General features: G+C 48.4%; 1 protein-coding gene across 1 annotated transcript in view; it reads right to left on the minus strand.

Moving 5' to 3' along the window:
• stard9 (StAR-related lipid transfer (START) domain containing 9) overlaps positions 1-27,923 on the minus strand; it is a 388,283-nt gene that overhangs the window by 200,390 nt on the left and 159,970 nt on the right. The window contains exons 4-6 of the mRNA XM_072487657.1: positions 19,666-19,782; positions 1,044-1,076; positions 886-947 (exon numbers count right to left, since the gene is read on the minus strand). Of these exons, the coding sequence (XP_072343758.1) occupies positions 886-947; positions 1,044-1,076; positions 19,666-19,782 (212 nt within the window). The remainder of the gene's footprint in view (positions 1-885; positions 948-1,043; positions 1,077-19,665; positions 19,783-27,923) is intronic.

Consider the following 27,923-nt stretch of genomic DNA (forward strand, 5'->3'; position numbering starts at 1 on the left):
GGCCTGTATTCTTGAAAAGTTTAGGACAAGGAAAGGTGATCTCATTGGAATATGCCAAGTGAAGTGGAGGTTGTTCCACTGTCAAAAATAAGATGTTCTCATATTACTGCATGCACTACGAACCCATGAAGTTTGCCACATAATAAATATGTATATATATATATATATATATATTTAGAATAAGAAACATCCAGTGCTATTCAGTTTAATTGCTAAAGTTGCTCCTGGTGTTTGCTTTAAAATAAAGCTATTAATCAAAGGCTTTGCATTTATCTTCACTCTTTCTTTTCATTTTTCCTCCAATGTATTTGAGCTTGTTTTGCAAAGGTTAAAACATACAGTTAAACCTATAAATTATGGACACATTGGGGACTGGCATCATTGCCATTATTTTCAAAATGGTCACTATATGCACTTCTTTTTCTAAGAAACCACACTTTAGCTGGGGCAGAGCCGTTCAATCCTGGAGATAGAGCGGGTTCTTAGCTATTCTGAACACTGGATAAAGAGCTCATCATTTCATAAAGCAGTTCATTTCACAAAACCGGTTTCTGCCAAATGCTAATCATCGTACAATGACCTAATGAGACTTCGGGTGAACAAAAAGAATAAGGTGTGATCCTGATCAGCGCCTTTGCAATAAACTGGGTCTTGTGTGTTATAAAAGGGGCTTGGTATATTGAGGGCTCCACAATACAATTGTGACCATCTATGTTTTCAGATTCCATTTAAGTCATCCAAACTTTCAGCACCAGCGCTGGATACCAGTGAGGAGGGTGGGAGATGGAAACAGTGAATGAGAGAGAGAGAGAGAGAGAGAGAGAGATCAAGTGTCATCAATTCAAGAATTGGATTTAAAAAAGAAATAACAGCATTAATTCTCACCTAACTTCTATTCTACATGATGTTGGTTTTTCTTGATCGTCATCAACCCTGGAAAAGAGTCCCTGTGAAAAGAAACAATTTTGACACACATGCTATGAACCAACAGTGATGAAACGTGCAATAAATAATATCCAAGTTACTTTTGTAAAAGCAATTACCTTGCATATCCTTGGTGTCAGCCCAACAGATGCCTACAGGATAAAGAGATATAATGAGTTATATGAAATTTGTACTTCAATAACTTCCTTCCTGCAATCATCTGCTAACAGTCATTTATTTCTCATTACATATTGAACTAAACAAACTGAATTTCACTTGCAATTTTTATCCTCTGATCCTCCCTAGAATGAAATGTTTTCTTCATTGTGACATAGTCTATACAATTCAAAATATTTTCCACCTCCAACATTTCTTGTTGTTAATAATAATAATCTTTTTATTGTCACAAGTTGGCTTACATTAACACTGCAATGCAGATACTGTGAAAAGCCCCTAGTCGCCACATTCCGGCGCCTGTTCGGGTACACAGAGGGAGAATTCAGAATGTCCAAATTACCTAATAGCACGTCTTTCGGGACCTGCCCCGCCGGCGTAGATTAAACCACCTACCTTACCGGCGGTAAGGTGCAGGTTAGGTGGATTGGCCATGATAAATTGCCCTTCGTGTCCAAAATTGTCCTTAGTGTTGGGTGGGGTCACTGGGTTATGGGGATAGGGTGGAGGTGTTGACCTTGGGTAGGGTGCTCTTTCCAAGAGCCGGTGCAGACTCGATGGGCCGAATGGCGTCCTTCTGCACTGTAAATTCTATGATATATGATAATGATATCTATAACAAGGCGGCATGGGCGGGCTTGGGGACCTGGGGGGGGCGCGGGGCGATCTGGCCCCGGGGGGTGCCCCCACGGTTGCCTGGCCCGCAATCGGGGCCCACCGATCCGCCGGCGGGCCTGTACCGTGGGGGCGCTCTTTTCCTTCCGCCTTCGCCACGGTCTCCACCATGGCGGACGCGGAAGAGACTCCCTCCACTGCGCATGCGCGGAAATGCCGTCAGCGGCCGCTAACGCTCCCGCGCATGCGCCGCCCGGAGATGTCATTTCCGCGCCAGCTGGCGGGGCACCAAAGGCCTTTTCCGCCAGCTGGCGGGGCGGAAATTAGTCCAGCGCGGGCCTAGCCCCTTGAGGTTGGGGCTCGGCCCCCCAAGATGCGGAGCATTCCGCACCTTTGGGGCGGCGTGATGCCCGACTGATTTGCACAGTTTTGGGCACCAGTCGGCGGACATCGCGCCGATACCGGAGAATTTCGCCCCTTATCTTAAACAGGGGGCGGAATTCTCCCCCCACCCCCCGCCGGGTGGGAGACTCGCCCGGGCGTCGCGCGAGTCCCGCCACGCCGTCCCGACGCCCGCACGCGATTCTCCCACCCCCCCCAAACCGGCGCGGCGCAAATCACAACTGGCCGCTGGGAGAATCGGCGCTTGCCGTTGGTAATGGGCGAGCGGCGATTCTCCGGCCTGGAGGGGCCGAGCGGCCTGCCCAACACGACAGGTTACTGCCGGCGGGGACAGCGCGGGAATGCTGGGGGGGGCCTGTGGGGGGACGAGGGGGGTTCCTGCACCGGGGGGGGTCTCAAAAGGGGTCTGGCCCGCCGATCGGTGATCGCCTCTCTGAAGGAGGACCTCCTTTCCTCCGCTGCCCTGCAAGATCCATCCAACATCTTCTTGCGGGGCGGCCGCGGGGAGGACGGCAACCGTGCATGCGCGGGTGACGTCATTTACGTGGCGCCGGTCACGTCATTTACGCGGCGCCAAGGCCCGGCGCACGTAAATGACGCGGCGCCGCTCCTAGCCCCCCGGGGGCGGGAGAATAGGGGGCTGGGAACGGCCTCCGACGCCAGAGTGAAACACTCCGGTTTTCACTCCGGCCTCGGGACTTAGTCTCCCGATGGGAGAATTGCGCCCAGGGTACCTCAGAAATGCTAGGTTTTGTGCTAGGTACTGAAGTAGGATTTGAACCCACAGAAGACGTGGAGGCCAATTGTTGCAATCCCAGAACACTGTCACAGGAATTCCTCAGAGCAGTATCCTTGGCCAAACCATCTTCAGTTGCATAATCATGATCTTCCGTCCATCATCAGGTCAGAACTGATCAGGCGTGGTGAGAGTAACTGCCCTTGACATCAAGGTTGTATTTAACAGAGATGGCATCAAGGATCCCTAGCAAAACTGGAGTCACTGAGAACCAGGGGGAAAACTATCCACTGGTTGGAGTCATACCTAACATATCAGTATGTAGAGGTTGTGGTTGTTGGAGGTCAATCATCTCAGTTCCAAGGCATCACTGCAAGAGTTCCTCAGGGTAGTGCCCTAGGCCCAACCATCTTCATCTGCTTCATTAATGGCCTTCCTTCCATCAAAAGATCAGGGGCGTCATTCTCCGACGCCCCAGCAGGTCGGAGAATGGCCGTTGGCCGCCGTGAATCCCGCCCCCGCCGGTTGCCGAAGTCTCCGAAGGGAGAAAAGTCGGCGGGGCGTTAATGGCGCCGCTGACGTCGGAGAATGGCACGGGTCTGCGCAAGGCAGCCGATTTTGGGCCTGCCGATATTCTCCCTTCCGGATGGGCCGAAGTCCCGTCGACGTGATGACCGTTCACGTCAACAAAGAACAAAAGAACAAAGAAATGTACAGCACAGGAACAGGCCCTTCGGCCCTCCAAGCCCGTGCCGACCATACTGCCCGACTAAACTACAATCTTCTACACTTCCTGGGTCCGTATCCTTCTATTCCCATCCTATTCATATATTTGTCAAGATGCCCCTTAAATGTCCCTATCGTCCCTGCTTCCACTACCTCCTCCGGTAGCGAGTTCCAGGTACCCACTACCCTCTGCGTAAAAAACTTGCCTCGTACATCTACTCTAAACCTTGCCCCTCTCACCTTAAACCTATGCCCCCTAGTAATTGACCCCTCTACCCTGGGGAAAAGCCTCTGACTATCCACTCTGTCTATGCCCCTCATAATTTTGTATACCTCTATCAGGTCGCCCCTCAACCTCCTTCGTTCCAGTGAGAACAAACCGAGTTTATTCAATCGCTCCTCATAGCTTATGCCCTCCATACCAGGCAACATTCTGGTAAATCTCTTCTGCACCCTCTCTAAAGCCTCCACATCCTTCTGGTAGTGTGGCGACCAGAATTGAACACTATACTCCAAGTGTGGCCTAACTAAGGTTCTATACAGCTGCAACATGACTTGCCAATTCTTATACTCAATGCCCCGGCCAATGAAGGCAAGCATGCCGTACGCCTTCTTGACTACCTTCTCCACCTGTGTTGCCCCTTTCAATGACCTGTGGACCTGTACTCCTAGATTTCTTTGACTTTCAATACTCTTGAGGGTTCTACCATTCACTGTATATTCCCTACCTGCATTAGACCTTCCAAAATGCATTACCTCACATTTGTCCGGATTAAACTCCATCTGCCATCTCTCCGCCCAAGTCTCCAGACAATCTAAATCCTGCTGTATCCTCAGACAGTCCTCATCGCTATCCGCAATTCCACCAACCTTTGTGTCGTCTGCAAACTTACTAATCAGACCAGTTACATTTTCCTCCAAATCATTTATATATACTACAAAGAGCAAAGGTCCCAGCACTGATCCCTGTGGAACACCACTGGTCACAGCCCTCCAATTAGAAAAGCATCCCTCCATTGCTACCCTCTGCCTTCTATGGCCTAGCCAGTTCTGTATCCACCTTGCCAGTTCACCCCTGATCCCATGTGACTTCACCTTTTGTACTAGTCTACCATGAGGGACCTTGTCAAAGGCCTTACTGAAGTCCATATAGACAACATCTACTGCCCTACCTGCATCAATCATCTTAGTGACCTCCTCGAAAAACTCTATCAAGTTAGTGAGACACGACCTCCCCTTCACAAAACCGTGCTGCTCTCACTAATACGTCCATTTGCTTCCAAATGGGAGTAGATCCTGTCTCTAAGAATTCTCTCCAGTAATTTCCCTACCACTGACGTAAGGCTCACCGGCCTGTAGTTCCCGGGATTATCCTTGCTACCCTTCTTAAACGTCGACGTAAATCAAACCTCCTTTTCATCGGTCACGCCGACCAGCGTGGAGGTGACGGCCTGGGGGTTTGGCCGCTGGGCAGGCGATGGCATGGCCGCAGTCTGAATGTGTGCGGAGAGGTGTGTCTCGGGTTGTGTGTGTGTGTGTGTGTGTGCAGCTGGGGGGGGGGGTTAGAGTGGGATGGGGGGTCCGTGCCGGGGAGGAGGATGGGGGGGGTCCGTGCCAGGGAGGAGGATGGGGGGGTCCGTGCCAGGGAGGAGGATGGGGGGGGGTCCGTGCCGGGGAGGGGGATGGGGGGGTCCGTGCCGCGGAGGAGGATTGGGGGGGGGGGGGGGGCGGCGTGCCGGGGAGGGGGATGGGGTCCGTGCCGGGGAGGGGGATGGGGGGGGTCCGTGCCGGGGAGGGGGATGGGGGGGGGGGGGTCCGTGCCGGGGAGGAGGATGGGGGGTCCGTGCCGGGGAGGGGGATGGGGGGGGGGGGGGTCCGTGCCGGGGAGGAGGATGGGGGGGGTCCGTGCCGGGGAGGAGGATGGGGTCCGTGCCGGGGAGGGGGATCCGTGCCACGGAGGGGGATGGGGGGTCCGTGCCGGGGAGGGGGGGGGGTGCGAGGGCAAGTGAGTTGGTCCACCTGGCCAGGTGCCAGCCTCCAACAGTTGGACCCATGCGGTCCATGCCACCTGGCTGGGGGGAAGGAGGGGATATGGGCAATGATGACATGTCGTCGTTCCCCCCCCCCCCCAACAGGCCGTCATGTTTTCCGATCATCCAGCGATGTTGGCCGCTGTGGCGGCAGCCGCTAATGTCCATGTTGCCCTGGATGAGGAGGAGGAGGAGGAGCGTGCCAGAGAGGCGGCGCAGGCTGCCGCAGAGGGGCAGGCGGCAGCCGCCCAGGCTGGAGGGACACCTGACCGACAGGACGAGGAGGGGGAGGGGGACGTCGCGGCCCCATAGCAACGGAGGCACCCGAGGGCGCCCCGTGTGTACCGGCCCCGGCAGTCATACCAGGACCTCACGGACCGGGAATGCAGGAGGAGACTCCGGATGAGGCGGGAAACCGTGGCACACATCTGCCACCTGCTGGCACACCTGTCACTGCGTGGCACTGGCGGCGGACACCCTCTCCCCGTGTCCGTCAAGGTTACGGTAGCCCTGAACTTTTATGCAACGGGGTCATTCCAGGCACCGAGTGGGGACCTGTCCGGCATATCGCAGACATCGGTACATCGGTGCATCCGGGCAGTGACAGATGCCCTATATGCCATGGCGCACCGCTACATCCGCTTCCCTGTGGACCGGGCCAGCCAAGATGCCCGGGCCGTGGGCTTCTCTGCCGTGGCCGGGTTCCCCATGGTCCAGGGCGCGATTGATGGGATGCACGTCGCCGTGCGGCCACCTGCAGATAACAGGGCCATGTTCACCAATAGGAAGGGGACCTATTCGATGAACGTACAGGTGGTCTGCGACCACCGCATGATGATCCTGCAAGTCTGCGCCCGTTACCCAGGCAGTGTACACGACTCATACGTGTTGTCGCGGTCATCCATCCCCAGCATGTACAAGGGACGCCATCCCCGGCTGAGGGGCTGGTTGCTGGGCGACAGGGGCTACCCATTGCGATCGTGGCTGATGACGCCTATACGGAGGCCACGCAATGAGGCGGAGAACCGCTACAATGATGCCCATGTAGCGACAAGGGGAGTGATAGAGAGGTGCTTTGGCGTGCTGAAGATGCGTTTCAGGTGCCTGGACCTCTCTGGGGGCGCCCTCCAGTATCGGTCAGATAGGGTCGGCCGCATCATTGTGGTGTGCTGCGTCCTGCACAACATAGCCCAGCAGAGGGGCGATGTGCCGCAGGCAGAGGAGGGCGGAGTGGAGGAGCAGCAGGAAGAGGTGCAGTCCTCCCCAGATGAGGGGGATGGGGGCAATGGTCAGGGCAGACGGGGTAGACACAGGCGGGTGCCTGTCCACCGTTACCGGCTGGCCCAGCGGGCAAGGGTCAGACTGATAGACGCCCGCTTCACTGACTAGATGGGCGTGAGAATCGGGTAGTATGGCCACAGACCGCACACCATGGCAACAGCCGACCACCCACACCCCCCACCCATCCACCCACCCAGCACCCTCACCCCCCTCCCCAACCCCACCCACCCCACCCGCATGCACACCACCCGCCCCCCCATTGCCGATCCACCTGGGCACAATGGGCCGCGCTCACACAGTTGTGGGTGGACGCATGTCTATTGCAGGCCATGGAGGATGATGACAACCCGCCCTGCGGTGAGCTCCTGGCTCCACATCGTTGGACTATGTCTGACCCATGGCCACAGTACCACCATCCACCCGGACCATCCCTGCATGCGGCTGTGACACTGCAGCGCACGGTCCCGTCCTCTGCCCGGGGGGGATGTTGGTGGTGGCCCAAGGGGAAGGGGGCAGACTCACCTGGGGCTGAGGTAAGACCACCCCTCACACACACACTTGCGCTCAACGTACATGACACCCCCGCACGCTTTGGACAGAGCACAAAGGCAGCTTCTGTAGGTGTAACATTGACTTTAATAACCAAATGAGTTCATGCACGTGCCCTAGCCCCTAAAACTCATCTGTGCCCTGCACCCGTGCCAACTTACTCAGTGTCTAATTGTTTGGCCTTACGGGCCCTTTGACCACGTCTACGTGGTTCCCCAGACGGTACAGCAGAACTGGAGGTGGACTCCTGTGATTCCTGCCCTCTGACACTGGATCCCTTTGGCGGCCGTATCCTGGGGCGTCCTGGCCTAGATGGGCCAGGCTGCGGCCCGGGCGACTGGGATGGCGAGCTGCCAGCCTGTCCTGCCCATTGCCCACCCGATGCACCTGGGGTAATATCCACAAGGTATACTCTCTCATCGACTTCTTTGCTCTGAGCAGGGCGCTAATACCGAAGGTGGTGGACACGGAGTACTCGGCAATTGCAGTGTCAGATCATGCCCCACATTGGATGGATCTCCGGGTAAGTGTGGAGAGAGGGCAACGCCTGCTGTGGAGACTGGATGTGGGGTTGCTAGCGGACGAAGCGATCTGTGGCCGGGTTATCCAGTCCATCCAGAACTAGCTGGAAACAAATGATACAGGGGAGGTCTCTGCAGCGACGGTTTGGGAAGCTTTAAAGGCAGTGGTCAGAGGGGAATTAATCCTGATACGGGCCCACAGAGAAAAGACGGAACGGGTCGAGAGGGATAGGTTAGTGGAGGAGATACTCCAGGTGGACGGGAGATACTCGAGGCCCCAGACTCAGGGCTACTGAGGGAGCGGCGGAGGTTACAGGCGGAGTTTGTCTGTTGACTACAGGGAAAGCGGTGGAACAGTTGAGGAAGGCAAGGGGGTATGAGTATGGGGAAAAGGCAAGCAGAATGGTAGCGCACCAGCTCAGAAAAAGGGGGGCGGCCAGGGAGATAGGGAAAGTAAAGAGTAGAGACGGCAATACTGTCCTGGACCCACTGGGGTGAATGAGGTGTTTAAAGACTTTTATAATCAATTATATGAGTCGGAACCCCCGGCAGGGGAGGAGGGGATGAGGCAGCTTTTGGATCAGTTGAGGTTTCCGAGGGTAGATGAGGATCTGGTGGAAGGGCTGGGAGCCCCAATTGAGTTTGAGGAAATAATCGAGGGTCTGAAGCGCATGCAGTCGGACAAGGCCCCGGGGCCTGACGGCTATCCGGTGGAATTCTATAAGAGGTTTTCAGAGATATTGAGCCCACTGCTGGTGAGGACATTTAATGAAACAAGAGAGAAGGGAGGCCTCCCCCCATCCCCCCAACAACCAGCCATTTCCAGTTCCTGGAGGCTCTTAATGCCATGGCCAATGGCTAAATGGCCAGAGCAAACAGTAAGGGGGAGAGGGGGCACCCTTGCCTCGTCCCTTGGTTGGTAGAACAAATGGTAGGGGACTTTAAGAGATGGGACATGCTCCCACTACCACTGGCGGGGAGGGTACAGACTGTGAAAATGACGGTCCTCCCCAGATTTCTGTTGGTCTTTCAGTGCCTCCCCATCTTCATCCCAAAAGGCCTTTTTCAAGCGGGTGAATAAGGTTATTTCGGGCGGTGTGTGGGCGGGTGAAACCCCGCGAGTAAGTGTTGCTGCAGCGCAGTCAGGGGGAGGGTAGGTTGGCGCTGCCGAACTTCTGCAATTACTAGTGGATCCATGATTAGGAGTGGGTAGTTTGGGGGGGGGGGGGGGGTGTGGGAGCGGATGGAGGCGGCGTCATGCAAAGACACCAGTCTGGGAGCGCTCATAACAGCACCTCTTGCGTTTTCGCTGGCCCGATGCTCCACAAGTCCGGTGGTGGTGGCGGCTCTGAGAATCTGGGGGCAATGGGGGGAGCATTGGTTTGGACCCCGATTTAAAATAATCATCGGTTTGTACCGGGTAGGCTAGATGGTGGGTTTCAGAGATGGCAAAGGGCAGGAATTAGAAGGATGGGGGATCTATTTATAGATGGGAGCTTTCCCAGCTTGAAAGCCTTGGAGGACAAATTTGAATTACCAGCAGGGAACGGTTCAGGTATTTGCAGGTGCGAGACTTCCTGAGAAAGCGGGTTCCGGCCTTTCCACTGCTGCTGCCACAGGGGATACAGGATAGAGTAGTCTCCAGTACCTGGGTGGGAGAGGGGAAGGTATCGGATATTTACCAGGAGTTCTCGGAGGCGGAGGAAACTCCGGTGGAGGAGCTCAAGGGCGAGTTAGGAGGAGGGATAGAGGCGGGTCTATGGGTGGATGCCCTAAGGAGACGTAATACATCCTCATGTGCCAGGCTTAGCCTGATACAATTTAAGGTGGTCCACCGGGCACACATGACAGTGGCTTGGATGAGCAAGCTTTTCGGGGTAGAGGACAGGTGTGCGAGGTACGCGGGAAGCCCAGCAAATCATGTCTACATGTTTTGGGAATGCCCGAAACTGAGAGGGTTTTGCTGAGGCAATGTCCACGGTACTAAAAACACGGGAGGTGCCGATCTTTGGAGTGTCGGAAGTTCAGGGGGCGAAAGAGGCCGACGTCTGCCTCCCTGGTAGCCCGGAGATGGATCTTGTTGATGTGGAGGGACTCTAAGCTCCCGAGTGTAGAGACCTGGGTTAGCGACATGGCTGGGTTTCTCAGTCTCGGGAAGATAAAGTTTGCCTTAAGAGGGTCAATGGTCCGATTCACCCGGAGGTGGCAGCCGTTCGTCGACTTTCTCGGGGAAAATTAAAATGTCAGCAGATGCAGTATTCCAAGGGGGGGGGGGGAAAGAGGGCCAGATTGTTGTTTTATGGTTGGGGTGTGTGAAGATTGGGATGGGGGTGGAAATGTTTATTTTATGGTGTCATGGTTATTGTTATTATAAAAACTTTCAAATACCCTAATAAAATTTTTTTTTAAAAAAAATCATAAAATCTACAGTGCAGAAGGAGACCATTCGGCCCATTGAGTCTGCACCAGCTCTTGGAAAGAGCACCCTACCTAAGCCTATGTCTCCATTCTATCCCCGTAACCCAGTAGCCCCACCCAACCTTTTTGGACACTAAGGGCAATTTAGTATGGCCAATCCACCAAACCTGCACATCTTTGGACTGTGAGAGGAAACCGGAGCACCCGGAGGAAACCCACGCAGACATGGGGCGAACGTGCAGACTCCGCACAGACAGTGACCCAGGAAATCGAACCTGGGACCCTGGAGCTGGGAAGCAACTGTACTAACCACTGTGCTACCGTGCCGCCCACTTTAGCCTTCTCGGGCTGGAGATTCAACCTGGTCAAAAGTGGGGTATTCCCAGTGAAGCCGAATGGGGGAGGGATGGAGCTGGAGGGACTACCATTCAAACCAGCCCTAAACAAATTCCGCTACCTGGGGATCCAGACAGCTCCAACTGGACATGGATCCACAAGTGGAATCGAAGGACCTAAAGAAGTGGGCTGCACTCTCTCTTTCCCTGGCTGACAATCAAAATTAATGTACTGTCACGGTTCCTCCCTCTCCTGTTTTGATCTACACCGAACTTGCAATACTACCACTGGACAGCCACAGCCGAGAGTGTAAGGAGATGGGTGAAGAAGGAATGGGTGAAGATGAAGGAGTCTTCCTGCACGGAATGACCCTCCGAGTCCTAGCCATGACAGTGCTCCCATTCCCCCCCCACCCTCCCGCTGGCCCCGGCAACGCTAAAAACTTGGAACCAGATGAGACAACACTTTGGCTTAACTGAGGTGTCCACCATGGCCCCCATCTGCAGTAAACACAGTAACCACAAATTCCCACCAGCCATGCTGGTGGGACTGGTTTAGCACAGTGGACTAAACAGCTGGCTTGTAAAGCAGAACAAGGTCAGCAGCGCGGGTTCAATTCCCGTACCGGCCTCCCCGAACAGACACCAGAATGTGGTGACTAGGGGCTTTTCACAGTAACTTCATTGAAGCCTACTTGTGACAATACTTGTGACTGGGATCTACCCCAGAATACTGAAGGAGGCTGGAGGGGAAATTGCTGAGGCCTTGACAGAAATCTTTGGATCCTCACTGTCTTCAGGGGATGTCCCGGAGGACTGGAGAATAGCCAATGTTGTTCCTCTGTTTAAGAAGGGTAGCAAGGATAATCCAGGGATCTACAGGCCGGTGAGTCTTCCTTCAGTGGTAGGGAAATTACTGGAGAGAATTCTTCGAGACAGGATCTACTCCCATTTGGAAGCAAATGGACGTATTAGTGAGAGGCAGCATGGTTTTGTGAAGGGGAGGTCGTGTCTCACTAACTTGATAGAGTTTTTCGAGGTCACAAAGATGATTGATGCAGGTAGGACAGTGGATGTTGTCTATATGGACTTCAGTAAGGCCTTTGACAAGGTCCCTCATGGTAGACTAGTACAAAAGGTGAAGTCACACGGGATCAGGGGTGAGCTGGCAAGGTGGATACAGAACTGGCTAGGTCATCGAAGGCAGAGAGTAGCAATGGAAGGATGCTTTTCTAATTGGAGGGCTGTAACCAGTGGTGTTCCGAGGGATCAGTGCTGGGACCTTTGCGGTTTGTAGTATATATTGATTTGGAGGAAAATGTAACTGGTCTGATTAGTAAGTTTGCAGATGACACAAAGGTTGGTGGAATTGCGGATAGCGATGAGGACTGTCAGAGGATACAGCAGGATTTAGATTGTTTGGAGACTTGGGCGGAGATGGCAGATGGAGTTTACACAACAACAATGAACGAAGAAATGTACAGCACAGGACCAGGCCCTTTGGCCCTCCAAGCCCGTGCCGACCATGCTGCCCGACTAAACTACAATCTTCTACACTTCCTGGGTCCGTATCCCTCTATTCCCATCCTATTCATGTATTTGTCAAGATGCCCCTTAAATGTCACTATCGTCCCTGCTTCCACCACCTCCTCCGGTAGCGAGTTCCAGGCACCCACTACCCTCTGCGTAAAAAACTTGCCTCGTACATCTACTCTAAACCTTGCCCCTCTCACCTTAAACCTATGCCCCCTAGTAATTGACCCCTCTACCCCGGGGAAAAGCCTCTGACTATCCTCTCTGTCTATGCCCCTCATAATTTTGTAGACCTCTATCAGGTCGCCCCTCAACCTCCTTTGTTCCAGTGAGAACAAACCGAGTTTATTCAACCGCTCCTCATAGCTAATGCCCCCCATACCAGGCAACATTCTGGTAAATCTCTTCTGCACCCTCACTAAAGCCTCCACATCCTTCTGGTAGTGTGGCGACCAGAATTTAACACTATACTCCAAGTGTGGCCTAACTAAGCTGCTATACAGCTGCAACATGACTTGCCAATTCTTATACTCAGTGCCCCGGCCAATGAAGGCAAGCATGCCGTATGCCTTCTTGACTACCTTCTCCACCTGTCTCCAAACAATCTAAATCCTGCTGTATCCTCTGACAGTCCTCATCGCTATCCGCAATTCCACCAACCTTTGTGTCGTCTGCAAACTTACTAATCAGACCAGTTACATTTTCCTCCAAATCATTTATATATACTACAATATAATCCGGACAAATGTGAGAGGGGGGGGGGAGAAGTGTACAAATGTAAAGTTCAGTTATATTTTTTAGTGGCTGAATTTGAACAATCTCAACTTCTTTAATCTTTCCACACTACTGAAACTGTGATAAATGGCTCATATTCAATAACATATGCCACATCCACATGGCTCTTTGTACATCCCATTACCTCTTGGATTTTGTTTATTGTCACGTGTACCAAGGTACAGTTAAAAGTATTTTTCTGCGAGCAGCTCAACAGATCATTAAGTACATGAAAAGAAAAGAAATTAAAAGAAAATACATAAAAGGGCAACACAAGGTACACAATGTAACTACATAACTCCGGCATCGGGTGAAGCATACAGGGGTGTAGTGTTAATGAGGTCAGTCCATACGAGGGTTGTTTAGGAGTCTGTTCTCAAATTTTTGTATCTCCTGTCCGATGGAATAAGTTGGAAGAGTGAATAAGCTGGGTGGGAGGGGTCTTTGATTATGCTGCCCGCTGTCCCCAGGCAGCAGGGAGTATAGATGGAGTCACTGGATGGGAGGCAGGTTCGTGCGCTGGACTGGGCTGTGTTCACGACTCTCTGAAGCTTCTTGCGGTCTTGGGCCGAGCAGTTGTCATACCAGGCTGTGATGCAGCCAGACAGGATGCTTTCTATGGTGCACTGCAAAGGTTGGTAAGAGTTAATGTGCACATGCCGAATTTCCTTAGTTTTCTGAGGAAGTATAGGCGCTATTGTGCTTTCTTGGTGGTAGCGTCGATGTGGGTGGACCAGGACAGATTTTTGGAGGTGTGTACCCCTAGAATTTGAAACTGCTAACCATCTCCACCTCGGCCCCGTTGATGCTGACAGGGGCGTGTACAGTACTTTGCTTCCTGAAGTCAAGACCAGCTCTTTAGTTTTGCTGGCATTGAGGGAGAGATTGTTGTCGCTACACCACTCCACTACGTTCTCTATCTCCCTCCTGTATTCTGACTCATCGTTATTCGAGATCCGGCCCACTATGGTCATATCGTCAGCAAACTTGTAGATGGAGTTGGAACCAAATTTTACCACGCAGTCGTGTGTGTACAGGGAGTATAGTAGGGGGCTAAGTACGCAGCCTTGCGGGGCCCTGGTATTTGAGGACTATTGTGGAAGAGGTGTTGTTGTTTATTCTTACTGATTGTGGTCTATGGGTTAGAAAGTTGAGGATCCAATTGCAGAGTGGGGAGCCAAGTCCTAGGTTTTGGAGCTGGGATTATGGTGTTGAAGGCGGAGCTGTAGTCAATAAATAGGAGTCTGATGTAGGAGTCCTTGTTGTAGAGATGCCCTAGGGATGAGTGTAGGGCCAGGGAGATGGCGTATGCTGTGGACCGGTTGCGGCGGTATGCGAATTTCAGTGGATCTAGACATTCTTGGAGTATGTAGGTGGTGCGCTTCATGACCAACCTCTCAAACCTCATTACGACTGAAGTCAGGACCACCGGACGGAAGTCATTGAGGTACGTTGCCTGTTTTTTCTTTGGCACCGGTATGATGGTGGTCTTCTTGAAACAGGTGGGGACCTCCTGAGCGGAGTAGGGATAGGTTAAAGATGTCCGCAAACACATCTGCCAGCTGGTCCACGCAGGCTCTTGGTGCATGACCAGGGATCCCGTCCGGACCTGTCGCCATCCGAGGGTTCACTTTCAGGAAAGCCGATCTGACTTCGGAAGCTGTGATGGTGGGTATGGGTGTGTTATGGGCTGCTGGGGCACTCGACAGCGGATCGTTGGTTTCCTGCTCGAACCGAGCATAGAATGCATTGAGTTCATCGGGGAGGGGTGTGCTGCTAGTGGAGATACTGCTCGGCTTTGCTTTGAAGTCGGTTATGTTGTTTAGGCCTTGCCACAACCGCCGAGAGTCTGTAACTCTTTATAAATACCTTGTTTTTTAAAATTTATGTTGCTTTCTTTAGCACAGCACTTCTAAATTTTGCATTAATCAACCATCAAATTAGACCTTCATAATTTTGGCTCTGAATTCAACTGTTTTTATGTGGTGAGTTTTAACAGCTTCAATCCATTTCCAATTATTCCTGCTTCACTCCTCAAAAAAGATCCATGGGTGAATACACGAAGACGTGAGCTGAACTAAATAACTGAGTAAGCTTTCTTTGGATTATATTTTCAGTGCTTAGCTAACCACTGTAAAATGGATGTTAATGTAATTCAATATTCCTGTGTATCTCTTGTATTGGATTCAAATGGGGCACAATTTCAAGATGAACAGGCCACTCTTGGACAAGAACTGATGGCAGTGATTGGATTGGATTTGTTTATTGTCATGTGTATCGGGGTACAGTGGAAAGTATTGTTTTGCGTGCAGCTCAGACCGAACATTCCGTACATGAAAAGAAAATACATAATAGGGCAAACATAAAATACACTTATTCCAGTATTTAGTTAGAACTGCGTCACTATTTAGCATTCTAGAATGGCTGACTTTGTTTCTCTACCACAGTGCAAGCATCCTGTGGCTAACTCTTGTTTTCAAAAGTACTGCACTGGTTGAAAAGTTCTTTGAAACATCCAGTGGTTGTGAAAGGTGCTGTAGAAATGCAAGTTTTCTTCTATCTCTCCCATCAGCTTCTTCAAGAGAGGCTTAGAATTGAAGATCTGTGTGGCTGTGATTTTTCAGTCTTGTGCAAACTAGACCAGAAATTCCCACCCCAAAGTCAATGGACTTTTGACTGCCACTCCAGATTTTCTGTCCCGCCGTGACATTTCCCGCCATGGGAGGGACTGGCAAATCCCGTACTGTGACTTAGCTACACACCACTTATCCAAAATGAGTTGATGGGTGGAGGTGAAATTTAAATAACTTTAAAAATCCAGCCACGGTGGCTCAGTGGGTAACAATTCCACCTCTAAATCAGAGGATTGAGAGTTTAAGTCCCATTCCTGAGGTTTGAGCACATAATCTAGGCTAAAACCTAATTGCCATACGGAGGAATTGCTACACCGTTGGAAGTGCCATCTTTTGCATGAGACCTCAAAGCTCTAAGATGCAAAATGATGCTATGACACCATTTCGAAGAGGAGCAGGGGAGCTCTCTTTGATGCCTTGGCCAATGTTGATCCGTCATACAATGTTACTAAAGACATTGGGTTGGGGATATATTTTCTTGTTGTTTGTGGGTGTTGTTGTACATGAATTGACTGCCATATTTAGTACATCACAACAGTGACTACTGCTCCAAACTGTCATTAACCCGAATGCACTTTGGAACTTGTTGAGGTTGTGAAAGACACAATATAAATAACAATATAATAATAATCGCTTGTCACAAGTAGGCTTCAATGAAGTTACTGTGAAAAGCCCCTAGTCGCCACATTCCGGTGCCTGTTGGGGGAGGCCGGTACGGGAATTGAACCCGCGCTGCTGCCTTGTTACATACATAGATACATAGAACATAGTGCAGAAGGAGGCCATTCGGCCCATCGAGTATGCACCGACCCACTTAAGCCCTTACTTCCATCCTATCCCCATAATCCAATAACCCTTCCTAACCTTTTTTGGACACTAAGGGCAATTTAGCATGGCCAATCCACCTAACCTGCACATCTTTGGACTGTGGGAGGAAACCGGAGCACCCGGAGAAAACCCACGCAGACACGGGGCGAACGTGCAGACTCCGCACAGACAGTTACCCAGCGGGGAATCGAACCTGGGACCCTGGCACTGTGAAGCCACAGTGCTACAGTTATGCATTACAAGCCAGCTGTTTAGTCCATTGTGCTAAACCAGCCCCTTACAAGTCTTTCTTTCATCACTAAACTCAGTTCACCCAATTTCATTCCCTGGTGATGACCTGCACTATAGGCTTTGACTCTTCACAGCTTCCTCAATTTAAAAAATAATTCAAACAACCTCATTTTGGTGTTTTAATTCCCCTCAACCGCCAGCTGTCGAGGGAAGTTTTACTTTATTAATTCTTGGGATAGGAGTGTCACTGCCAAGGCCAGACTTAATTACTCATCCTACCCTCCAAGGTGATGATAAGCTGCCTTGTTGAATTGCTACAGTGCCATTAGGGGTGGAATTCTAGGATTTTGACCCAGAAAGAATGAAGGATTGGCAATATAGTTATTGATGCGTGCCTTGGAGGGGAACTTGCAGGTGGCGGTGTTCCCAAGTGTCATTGTCCTTCTAGGCAGTAGAGGTCACAGGTTTGCAAGTAACGATTGAAAGAGCCTTGGCAAGTTACAAGTGTAGAGGGAATTAGTGTAGATGAAAAGTGAAAGATGTGGAACTATAAATCCATCTAATCTACAAAAATGAAACCAGAATATTAAAACTACAATCAAGAACTTATACAGTAGGGGCAGCACAATGACAGTGGTTAGCACTGCTGTCTCATGGCACAGAGGTCCCAGGTTTGATCCCGGTTCTGGGTCACTGTCTGCGTGTAGTTTGCACATTCTCTCAGTGTTTGCGTGGGTTTCGCCCCCACAACCCAAAGAGAGCACGATGGGTGGATTGGCTACGCTAAATTGCCCCTTAATTGGAAAAAATGAATTGGGTACCCTAATTTTTTTTTTTTAAATGAACTGATACAGTAGAGTTCAACATTATTTTCATGTCAGTGATCAGTTACTATTTCAACATATGCCACTGGGTCAGGCTTACTTGCTCATCAGGGAACATAAGAACATAAGAACTAGGAGCAGGAGTAGGCCATCTGGCCCCTCGAGCCTGCTCCACCATTCAATGAGATCATGGCTGATCTTTCGTGGACTCAGCTCCACTTTCCGGCCCGAACACCATAACCCTTAATCCCTTTATTCTTCAAAAAACTATCTATCTTTATCTTAAAAACATTTAATGAAGGAGCCTCTACTGCTTCACTGGGCAAGGAGTTCCATAGATTCACAACCCTTTGGGTGAAGAAGTTCCTCCTAAACTCAGTCCTAAATCTACTTCCCCTTATTTTGAGGCTATGCCCCCTAGTTCTGCTTTCACCCGCCAGTGGAAACAACCTGACCGCATCTTCCTTTCTATTCCCTTCATAATTTTATATGTTTCTATAAGATCCCCCCTCATCCTTCGAAATTCAAACGGGTACAGTCCCAGTCTACTCAAACCTCTCCTCGTAATCCAACCCTTTCAGCTCTGGGATTAACCTAGTGAATCTCCTCTGCACACCCTCCAGTGCCAGTACGTCCTTTCTCAAGTAAGGAGACCAAAACTGAACACAATACTCCAGGTGTGGCCTCACCTTATACAATTGCAGCAGAACCTCCCTAGTCTTAAACTCCATCCCTCTAGCAATGAAGGACAAAATTCCATTTGCCTTCTTAATCACCTGTTGCACCTGAAAACCAACTTTTTGCGACACACCCAGGTCTCTCTGCAGAGCAGCATGTTTTAATATTTTATCATATAAATAATAATCCCTTTTGCTGTTATTCCTACCAAAATGGATAACCTCACATTTGTCAACATTGTATTCCATCTGCCAGACCCTAGCCCATTCACTTAGCCTATCCAAATCCCTCTGCAGACTTCCAGTATCCTTTGCACTTTTGCTTTACCACTTATCTTAGTGTCGTCTGCAAACTTGGACACATTGCCCTTGGTTCCCAACTCCAAATCATCTCTGTAAATTGTGAACAATTGTGGGCCCAACACTGATCCCTGAGGGACACCACTAGCTACTGATTGCCAACCAGAGAAACACCCATTAATCCCCACTCTTTGCTTTCTATTAATTAACCAATCCTCTATCCATGCTATTACTTTACCCTTAACGCCATGCATCTTTATCTTATGCAACAACCTTTTGTGTGGCACCTTGTCAAAGGCTTTCTGGAAATCCAGACATACCACATCCATTGGCTCCCCGTTATCTACCGCACTGTTAATGTCCTCAAAAAATTCCACTAGCACGTGGCACAGTGGTTAGCACTGCTGCCTATGGTGCTGAGCACCTGGCCCTTAGGTCACTGTCCCTGTGGAGTTTGCACATTCTCCTCGTGTCTGCGTGGGTTTCACCCCCACAACCCAAAGATGTGCAGGTTAGGTGGATTGGCCACGCTAAATTGCCCCCTAATTGGAAAAAAAATAATTGGGTACTCTAAATTTTAAAAAGGATTACTTTCTCCACCTTCCTTTCAGTCGTTAAAAAACAACTTCAATTTATACCGCACCTTTCATCATCCTGACACCTCCTAAGGCATGTTAAACCAAAGAAGTACTTTGAAAAGTAGTCACTGTTGCAATTTAATCAATGGTGCCCATGAGGTCATTGCTACTACGGGACATGCTATTGGATGTATAATTTGAAGGAAATACAATAAGTTTAAATCAAAGTGATGGGGTGTAAAGACCACTCAAAGGCTGTGATTCTTCTGGCTACTTTTTCATAATGTCAGTCGGAAAGGAAGATTAAGCCAGAAAATGTCCGGTGACTGAGAAGCTCCAAATCAAATCTTTCACTTCTAAAAGAATCCATTTGGTATTATTCTCCCGCTAGTCTGACAGCTGCGCAGAGTGTTCATGGAAGAGAGTGAGTGTCTTTCATAGCTTAAGTGAATAAGTTAGTGTAAAAGGAAAACAAGGATGCATGAATAACACTAACAATGATACAGAACTGTACTCGTGTGAATGTGAATGGCGCTAGAACAAAATGGGGATGAAATAGCATAAGTGATTACTCACTGGTGTCCCCATCATAGTGTATGTTTTTCCTGAGCCAGTCTGTCCATAGGCAAACAGGCAGACGTTGTAACCCTCGATGGCTCCTGACAGGACTGATGTGCCAAGATCCTGGTACACCTGCAGATGGAAAAAATAGATAGGGTTAATGGGCTGGAGAATTGCATATTAAATGCTGTCAATGTCACAGAAATGAAGAGATTCAAAAGCACAGCTTAGCCTTTTTCAGACCCAAAATATACCCTTATTAGATGATCGATGTGGTGTCAATAACACATTTGGAATGATTAGCAGTTAAGAATGATAGTCACTGAATCAACAGATTTGAATGACATAATTAGTAATTATAGAGAACCTCAGTGGTTTTCTGCCTCAGAACTCACTCAATTAAATGAATTTCTCAAGATGTCTTCATAGGTAAATAGAAAATTTACCAATGCTAGAAATTTGATATTAAAGATAACAAATTCAGGAAGTGAACAGCAGGTCTTGCAGTATCTGTAAAAATGACACATTAGCACTGGAGTTGTTTCTGATCGTGGATCCTTGCCGAAAATCTGAACCAATCCTTTCTCTTTCAGATGTAGACAGACAGGTGGGGCTGGTCTCTCCGTTTCTGAGTCCAAGTACTGATGCCAACGGAGAATCCATGGTCTTTCACGTCAGAAAAATCGGCACCACACCTGCACCAGTTCAGCTACCGGTGGGGGAGGGGGGGGCGGCACATCGGAGGCGGAGAGTCGCGGGTGGGCCCACTAATGATATGCGAACTGTGTTGCAACTACGAGCGGCGCATTGACTCCTTTTTCGAGGGGGCGCAGCATCGTGATTCGGCAGCTATTCTCCGCCCCGATTTTGGCGTCTGCTAACAGAGAATCCCGCCCATGGTGTTTTTCTCTTTATTAAACATATACCTGGGCATTATTAATTCTGATTAAGTGCCAGCCAAGGCTCAATTGGTATCACTCTCCATTCAGAGTCAGAAGGTTGTGCCTTCAAGATTAGTGGATATAAATTATTTCATGGCACTATTTTGAAGTAAAAGCAAATGCTTGCCCCTCAAGAACTAAGTGATCCAGCAATCAATGGATTAGATCTAAGCTTTGCAGTCCTGCCACATCCAGCCATGAGTAGTGGTGGGCAATTACACAACACACTGGAGGAAAAGGTCCCAGGAACATCCCCATCCTCAATGATGGGGGAGCCCAGCACATCAGTGCAAAAGTTAAGGCAGAAGCATTCGCAATAATCTTCAACCAGAAGTGCCAAGTGGATGATCCATCTCTGCATCCTCCAGAGGTCTCCAGCATCATAGCAGTCAGTCTTCGATTCACTCCATGTGATATCAAGAAATGGCTGATGGCATTGGAAAATGCCATGAGCCCTGTCAACAATCTGACCATAGTACTGTACGTGTGCTCCAGAACTGGCCGTGCCCCTAGTCAAGTTGTTCTAGTACAGCTCCAACACTGGCATCAACTCAGCAATGGGGAAAATTACCAAAATTGCTGTACACAAAGCTCAGGACAAATCCAACACAACCAATTACTGTCCCATCAGTCAACTCTTGATCATCAGTAATGTGAAGGCAAGGGTCATCAGCAGTGCAATCAAGAGCACTTGCTTAGCAATAACCTATTCACTGACGCTCAGTTTGGGTCACACCAGGGACCCTCAACTCCTGACCTCACTACAGCCTTGGTCCAAATATGGACAAAAAAAAGAAGTGAACTCCAGAGGTTAGATGACAGTAACTGTCCCTGATATCAAGGCTGCATTTGATTGAGTGTGACATCAAGAAGCCCCAGCAAAACTGGAGTCAATGGGAACCTGGGGGGAAACTCTCTGCTGGTTGGACTCATATCTGGCAAAAGGTAAGATGGTGGTTTGAGGTCAGTCATCTCAGCTCCAGAAGTTCCTCAAGGGCGTGTCCCAGGCCCAACCATCTTCAGTAGCTTCATCAATGTCCTGTCACGTGAGAGTACCTTTAAGAAATGGGTGTGTATATAAATATCTGTAGTGAGAGTACCTTTAAGAAATGGGTGTTTACTACTGCAGTGATGTCAGTGTGGGTGGAGCTGGGCTGTCTGTCAGCTTTTTACTTTTGTTTTAGGCTGTTTGCTGCAGGGTGTGTTTTAGTTTTGTTTTCCGTGTTGGAGCTGAAGCCAGACAGAGCAGGTGTACTGTTGATCTCTCTGCCATTAAAAGACTATCTCTTGATCACTTGGTGAATTCAGAATTATAAATGTTCTCAGTAGTGAATGTAAACCTAATGTGCTTCTGTTAAAAGGTGTTTCTTTTGTCTTCCGGCTGTTATTTGGGAAGTTATTAAGGATTACTTAGTGTTGTATTCTTTGGGGGTTGTATTTGAATTGATGGTTGCTAAGATGTTCACTATGTTTTAAAAAGGTTACCTTGAGTTCATAGAATAAACATTGCTTTGTTTTAAAAAATACTTTTCCATTTCTGCTCTACCACACCTGTAGAGTGGGCCATGTGCTCCCCATACCACAATCTAGTAAAAGTTGTGGGTCAGGTGAACTCCATGATGCACTTTGGGGTTCTCTAAACCATGGCCCATAACAGACCTCTCTTTTATATCATAAAGTCAGAAATGGTGAGGATCACTTACGATTGCACAATATTCAGCTCCATTTGTGACTCCTTAGATATTGAAGCAGTACATGTGCAAATGGAACAAAACCTGGACAATATCCAGGCTTGGGCTGATATGTGGCAAGTAACATTGGTGCCACACAAATGCCAGGCAATGCCCATCTCCAACAAAAGAGAATCCAACCATCGCTCCTTGACAATCAATTACATTACCATTGCTGAATCCCCAATCCTGGATGTTACTGTCGTCCAGAAACTCAACTGGATTAACCACATAAATACTGTGGCTACAACAGCATGTCAGAGGCTAGAAATCCTGTGACAGGTAAACCACCTCTTGACTCCGCAAATTCTACCCACCATCTACAAGGCACAAGTCAGAAGTGTGATGAAATGCTCTCCATTTGCCTGGATGAGTGCCGCTCTGACAACACTCAAGAAGCTTGGCATCATCCAGGACAAAGCAGACCACTTGATTGGCATCCCTTCCACAAACATTCACTCCCTCCACCATTGGGGCACAGTAGCAGCACTGTGTACTATCTAAGATACACAGAAGGAATTCGCCAAGGCTCCTTAGGCAGCATCTTCAAAACCCACAGCCACTAATACAAAGGGAGCACCATTGGAAGTTCCCCTCCACCATTGGAAGTTCCCCTCCAAGTCACACACCATCCTGTCTCGGAAATATATTACCATTGCTTCACAATTGCTGGGTCAAAATCTTGATTCCCTTCCTAACACACATAGATAGCAGGGATTCAAGAAGGCAGCTCACCAGTACCTTCTCAATGGAAATTAGGATTGGGAAATGAATGCTGGCCCAGCCAGCGGTACTCTCATCCCATGAGTTAATAAAAAGACATCATCATCAAACAGGTGATATAGAGATTACCATTGCTGTTACCGGGAGCTTGCAGTGTACAAATTAACTGCTCTGTTTCTTACATTATAACAGTTACTAAACTTCATAACCGAGTTCAAAATATATGAGGACAGCGGGTGAATTCATCCCCAAAAACCACCAAAATACATTCAATCACCAATGAGAGGAAAATAGCCCCAGTGCATCGAAGTGACTGAATCGGAAAGGAGTAGCCAGAACAACATTGCCAGCTTGTCAGAATTAGCGCGTGTAAGGGGTAAACCTCCTGGCCATGCAACAGACATTGGATGCATGCAATGAAAATCAGAGTCCGGCTGGCCTCTACACTGGCTCACTGGAGAGAGAGGCTGTGAGGGGGAGAGAATCCGCAAAGATGGGAAAGGCTGTAACTCCAACAGACAATTTTCAATTCATCAACAAAGAAATACTGACTTACAGTTGGGAAAATCTAAAGTCACCCAAGGTAATGAATTACATGCAAATAAGTGTAGAGTCTCCAACATAAGGCTGCATAAGTTCAGGGGCCACAGCTGTATGGGGAAAATGGTGTGGCTGTTATTTTAATGAACACTTAATTAATTGAATAATTCAATATTGAGCATTTTATAAGAAAGATTTATCACATCTCAACCTGTACTCAACCAGGCAATGTAGCGATTTCTATCGCAGCCCTTGTAGATGGTGAATAAGCTTTTGGGAGTCAAAGGATGGGTTACTCACCACAGAATCCCCAGCCTCTGACCAGCTCTTGTTGACATACTTATTTATATGACTGGCTCAGCTAAGTTTCTGGTCAATGGTAACACCATGGATGGTGATGGAGTATTCAGCGATAGTAATGCCGCTGAGATGGGCCGGTTAGAATAATGCCAACTGCATAGGGTTCGATGCCCATTCTGGCTGAGGTAGACTTGGATCCCGTCTCCTCGCCCTGCTCTGTAATAACACCCTGCTCTATCGTAACAATGTCATAAACCATGGTTTGGAGCGGCATGGTGGTGCAGTGGTTAGCACAGCTACATATGGCGCGAGGTCCCAGGTGCGATCCCGGCTCTGCGTGGATTTCACCCCCACAACCCAAAGATGTGCAGGTTAGGTGGATGGGCCATGTTAAATTGCCCCTTAATTGGAAAAAAAAATTGGGTATTAAACCATGGTTTGGTAACCCTTGAATAATGCTATGTGGGGAAAAAAAGAATTCCACGAATATTAGAGGGATTATTAGATTCTCTCGTTAGAAATGGTCATTGTCTGGCACTTGTGTGCCACAAATGTCACTTTCCTCTTATCAGCCCATGCCTGAATGTTTTTCATGTTGCATAGGTGTCTTCAATGACTGAAGGGTGCAAAACGGCACTGAACTAATCATCAGCGAACATCCTCCTCCTGCCCTTATGATGGAGGAAAGGCAATTGATGAAGTAGCAGAAGATGGTTGATTGAATGCAAGTACAGATCATCTATGGTCTAACTGAATATCAGAACAGGTTTCGGCCTCGCTTAGCTTATTAAAATTCAAATATTTATCGAATAGCACACTGTTCCAAAAGGCTGAAGAGAGGCACACTTATCAACCAGAGATCCACTGTATGCAAAAGTGATTCACTAACATGCAAATCTCTTTATACTGAGACAGCCAAGTGTCTCTGTCACTCAAGGAGTGCACTGTGGGATGCCCAGCAACAACTGACACAGCAGTTGTGTACTTCAGTGAAAGAGACACTTGTATTGAGAAACACTCACTGCAGCAGACACAGGGGTCAAATAATAAGGGCACAGAAGCATTTGCATAGGGTCAAACCAAGAGATTTTTTGTCATGAAAACCAGGCCATAATGGACTACAGAATCCGGCCTACTCAGGGACAATAAGTTACAGCAATTGCCTATGCCAGATCAGGCATTCATGTGTCAGCATCAAGATACCAGTGGCTGTAACAGTGCCTGTGCTGTTACCAACTCCTGTAATATTCACCTCCCTTCAAAGTACAACAGCAACTCAGAATTAATAAGGAATTTATTTTTGTTTTGTAGAGAGGCAGTACAGTATTCAAGTGATGTAATGCAATATTATTTTTTGAATCTTGTGATCAGTAGCAGCACAATCAGGATGCAGAATGCATGAAAAATGCTTTCTTTCTGGTCTATGTGAAAGGAGGAAAAGCTGGGTGGGGAAGGGGACTTTGACAATGGCATAATCTACACAAGACTTCAAATGCTATCTCTCTGAGATGTAAGAGAACAGTTTTGTTATCCAGTTGGGATAAAGTTATCATAATTCCATCAATTACCCTTGCATTCCTTCTGTTTTCCCTTAAAATGCAAAAACAAACAAACCTACGTTCTTGATTGGGATAAAAACTTGCTTGCCAGGGCCGGCAACTTTGGCTCTATTTACACAACAGCTGTTTGAATAAGATGTTGCAGTGAAAATCCAAAGCATATGTCAGCTTGGCTCAGGGATACGCAGATTTCATTAAAGCTTTACTTCGAGGGTTATTATTTGCTTCCAGCCCATGATCTAAAATTTAAACTTCAAGTGCTGTGTGGGTTATTTTGTTAACACAGTCATACCCAATATGATCCACATTGCAGGGAAACAAGCCCTGTTCTCTAAAGAACATACCATAGTAGGCTCAATTCACCTGGGCTAAGTAAGAGGATCAGATTTTCTCTCAATAGAAAAGTGATTCTGCAACGCAAATTAATTTTCAAAATCTGAAGAGAACATTTGTCCCTCTTTCATTGATCATTCACAAGTTGGCCAAACATTTTTATTATGTGAATCAATCTGCTATGGACAACTTTTGTTAATACACTTCCTCCCCATGTGGCATGTGCTTAAATTGATATGGGATATCAGCATTGTAAATGTCACTAAAATGGCTTTTCAAATTGGTGCAATCTTGATCATCTTAGTCACATAGATCTTGCCAGAGTCGCCTCAGTCAGACTATCAAGGGAAGGGATGGAAAACCGCTCAGCTGAACTTCCTGGCTGGTAAATCGGTAAAGGAATTGAAGCACTTTTGCAGCTGTTCGCAGTCAAGTTTATTCCATGGGGAAAAACTGTGCAGATGTCAGGGGCTAACTCAAGGACACAAGAAATTCAGAATCTAAGCTAACCCTTTTGAAACATGTAAAACATCTACATTTGTGGCTTTATTTTTCAGTTATTCCCCAGTAGAACAGTGGTGTGGCTGGTACTGTAGCAGGGTATTGAAAATATATACACATTAACACCAAGAAACAGGAGGATTTTTTATTATTTTTTTTAAACAGTTAAGTGTAGCTCCATAAGATGTTAAAAATAATGAGGCACGTTTGACACAGTACACCGCAGGCTAGGTGTGGGCCCTTTTCAAATAGCTCGACACAAAAAGCATGTTAAACCCGTCTGGCTGAAGGCCCAACAATTGGTACTTGTCCATATGACAATCATTTCCTGATCAGAAAAGCAGTCCATGCAACTTCCGTCCGTCAGAATGGAAAAATTTACACCATGACTTTTGGTAAACGCTTATGAAAGAATGATTAATTTCTCGCAACAAGCCAAATTGGATGTTTTCTGCATTTGGTGCTGTGTATCGTACTGTTTCTAACACTGACATTTCTCACAAGACTATGAAGGAAAGCATCACATGGAGAATATTCTCTTTGTACCATACAAAACTTAGTGGAGCTAGGCAGTCAAGTTGTGTGTTCAAAACCACATGGAGAGCACAGATCCGCATGTGGCCACACCACAACTTAAGAGTGAGCAGGCAGAGAGAAAATATATGACTGCCAGACAATCAAACAGGACCAGAGACCCCGAGTACATCTTTCTCTGCAACCAGTATTCAGCTCTGATTTCCCTGGGGAGTGCAGCCAGAACCAGGTCCATGGCACTACATGTGGCTTAACTCTACACTGAGCCAGTCAGGGGGTGATGGCAGTTTGGAGAAAGGTCAGAAAAGCATTGGTGATAGGGGTGTGGACAGGCAGTTCTGCTGTTAGACATGACTACAGATAGCATGTTGTCTCACTAGTGCTAGAATCTTAATGTCACTGAGCTGGGGGGGCTGGAATGACGACAGCCAACAGTCATGGTCCACATTGGTACCAATGAATAGGTAGAAAGAGGGATTAACGATAAATCCAACATTGCAGTAAAGGAGGAGGAGTGAAAAGTATTGGATGGGGAGGAGGAGGGATTAAAGTCCTGCAGACCTCAGGGAGCTAAGGAAGTAATTATGAAGCAAGACCTCGAAGATAGTAATCCCCAGATTACTCCCCGTATCACATGTCAGTAAGTATAGGATAGGAACTGAAAGACAATGCAGCTGAATGCATGGTTGAGAGATAATGCAAGAAGCAGGGCTTTAGATTCCATGGGTATTGCATCTGGTTTTAGGGGAGATGGGACCTGCACAAGCTGAATCAGTTGCACCTCAATGGGGCCGGGACCAATATTTTGGCAAGGAGGTTTGCTAGTGTTGTTGGGAGAAGGTTTTTTGGCAGGGAAATGGAAACAAAGTCTAGATTTAGAAAGAAAAGCAAAACTGAAAATTGAAGGCAGAAAATTATAGCTGGTAATGTCATAATATACACCTGTATATCATGGTGCAGACACACACTGATGGACACACAGTGGGACCAATCAACACACACAACACCGCAGCCAATCACCAGTTAGAGCACACGCACTATAAAGACAGGGGGCATCAGAGTTCCCGCTCATTCGAGCTGCAGCTAGATAGTAGGACAGAGCTCACAGCCTG

Source organism: Scyliorhinus torazame, chromosome 2 (genome assembly GCF_047496885.1).
Source record: "Scyliorhinus torazame isolate Kashiwa2021f chromosome 2, sScyTor2.1, whole genome shotgun sequence".
Classification (NCBI taxonomy): domain Eukaryota; kingdom Metazoa; phylum Chordata; class Chondrichthyes; order Carcharhiniformes; family Scyliorhinidae; genus Scyliorhinus; species Scyliorhinus torazame.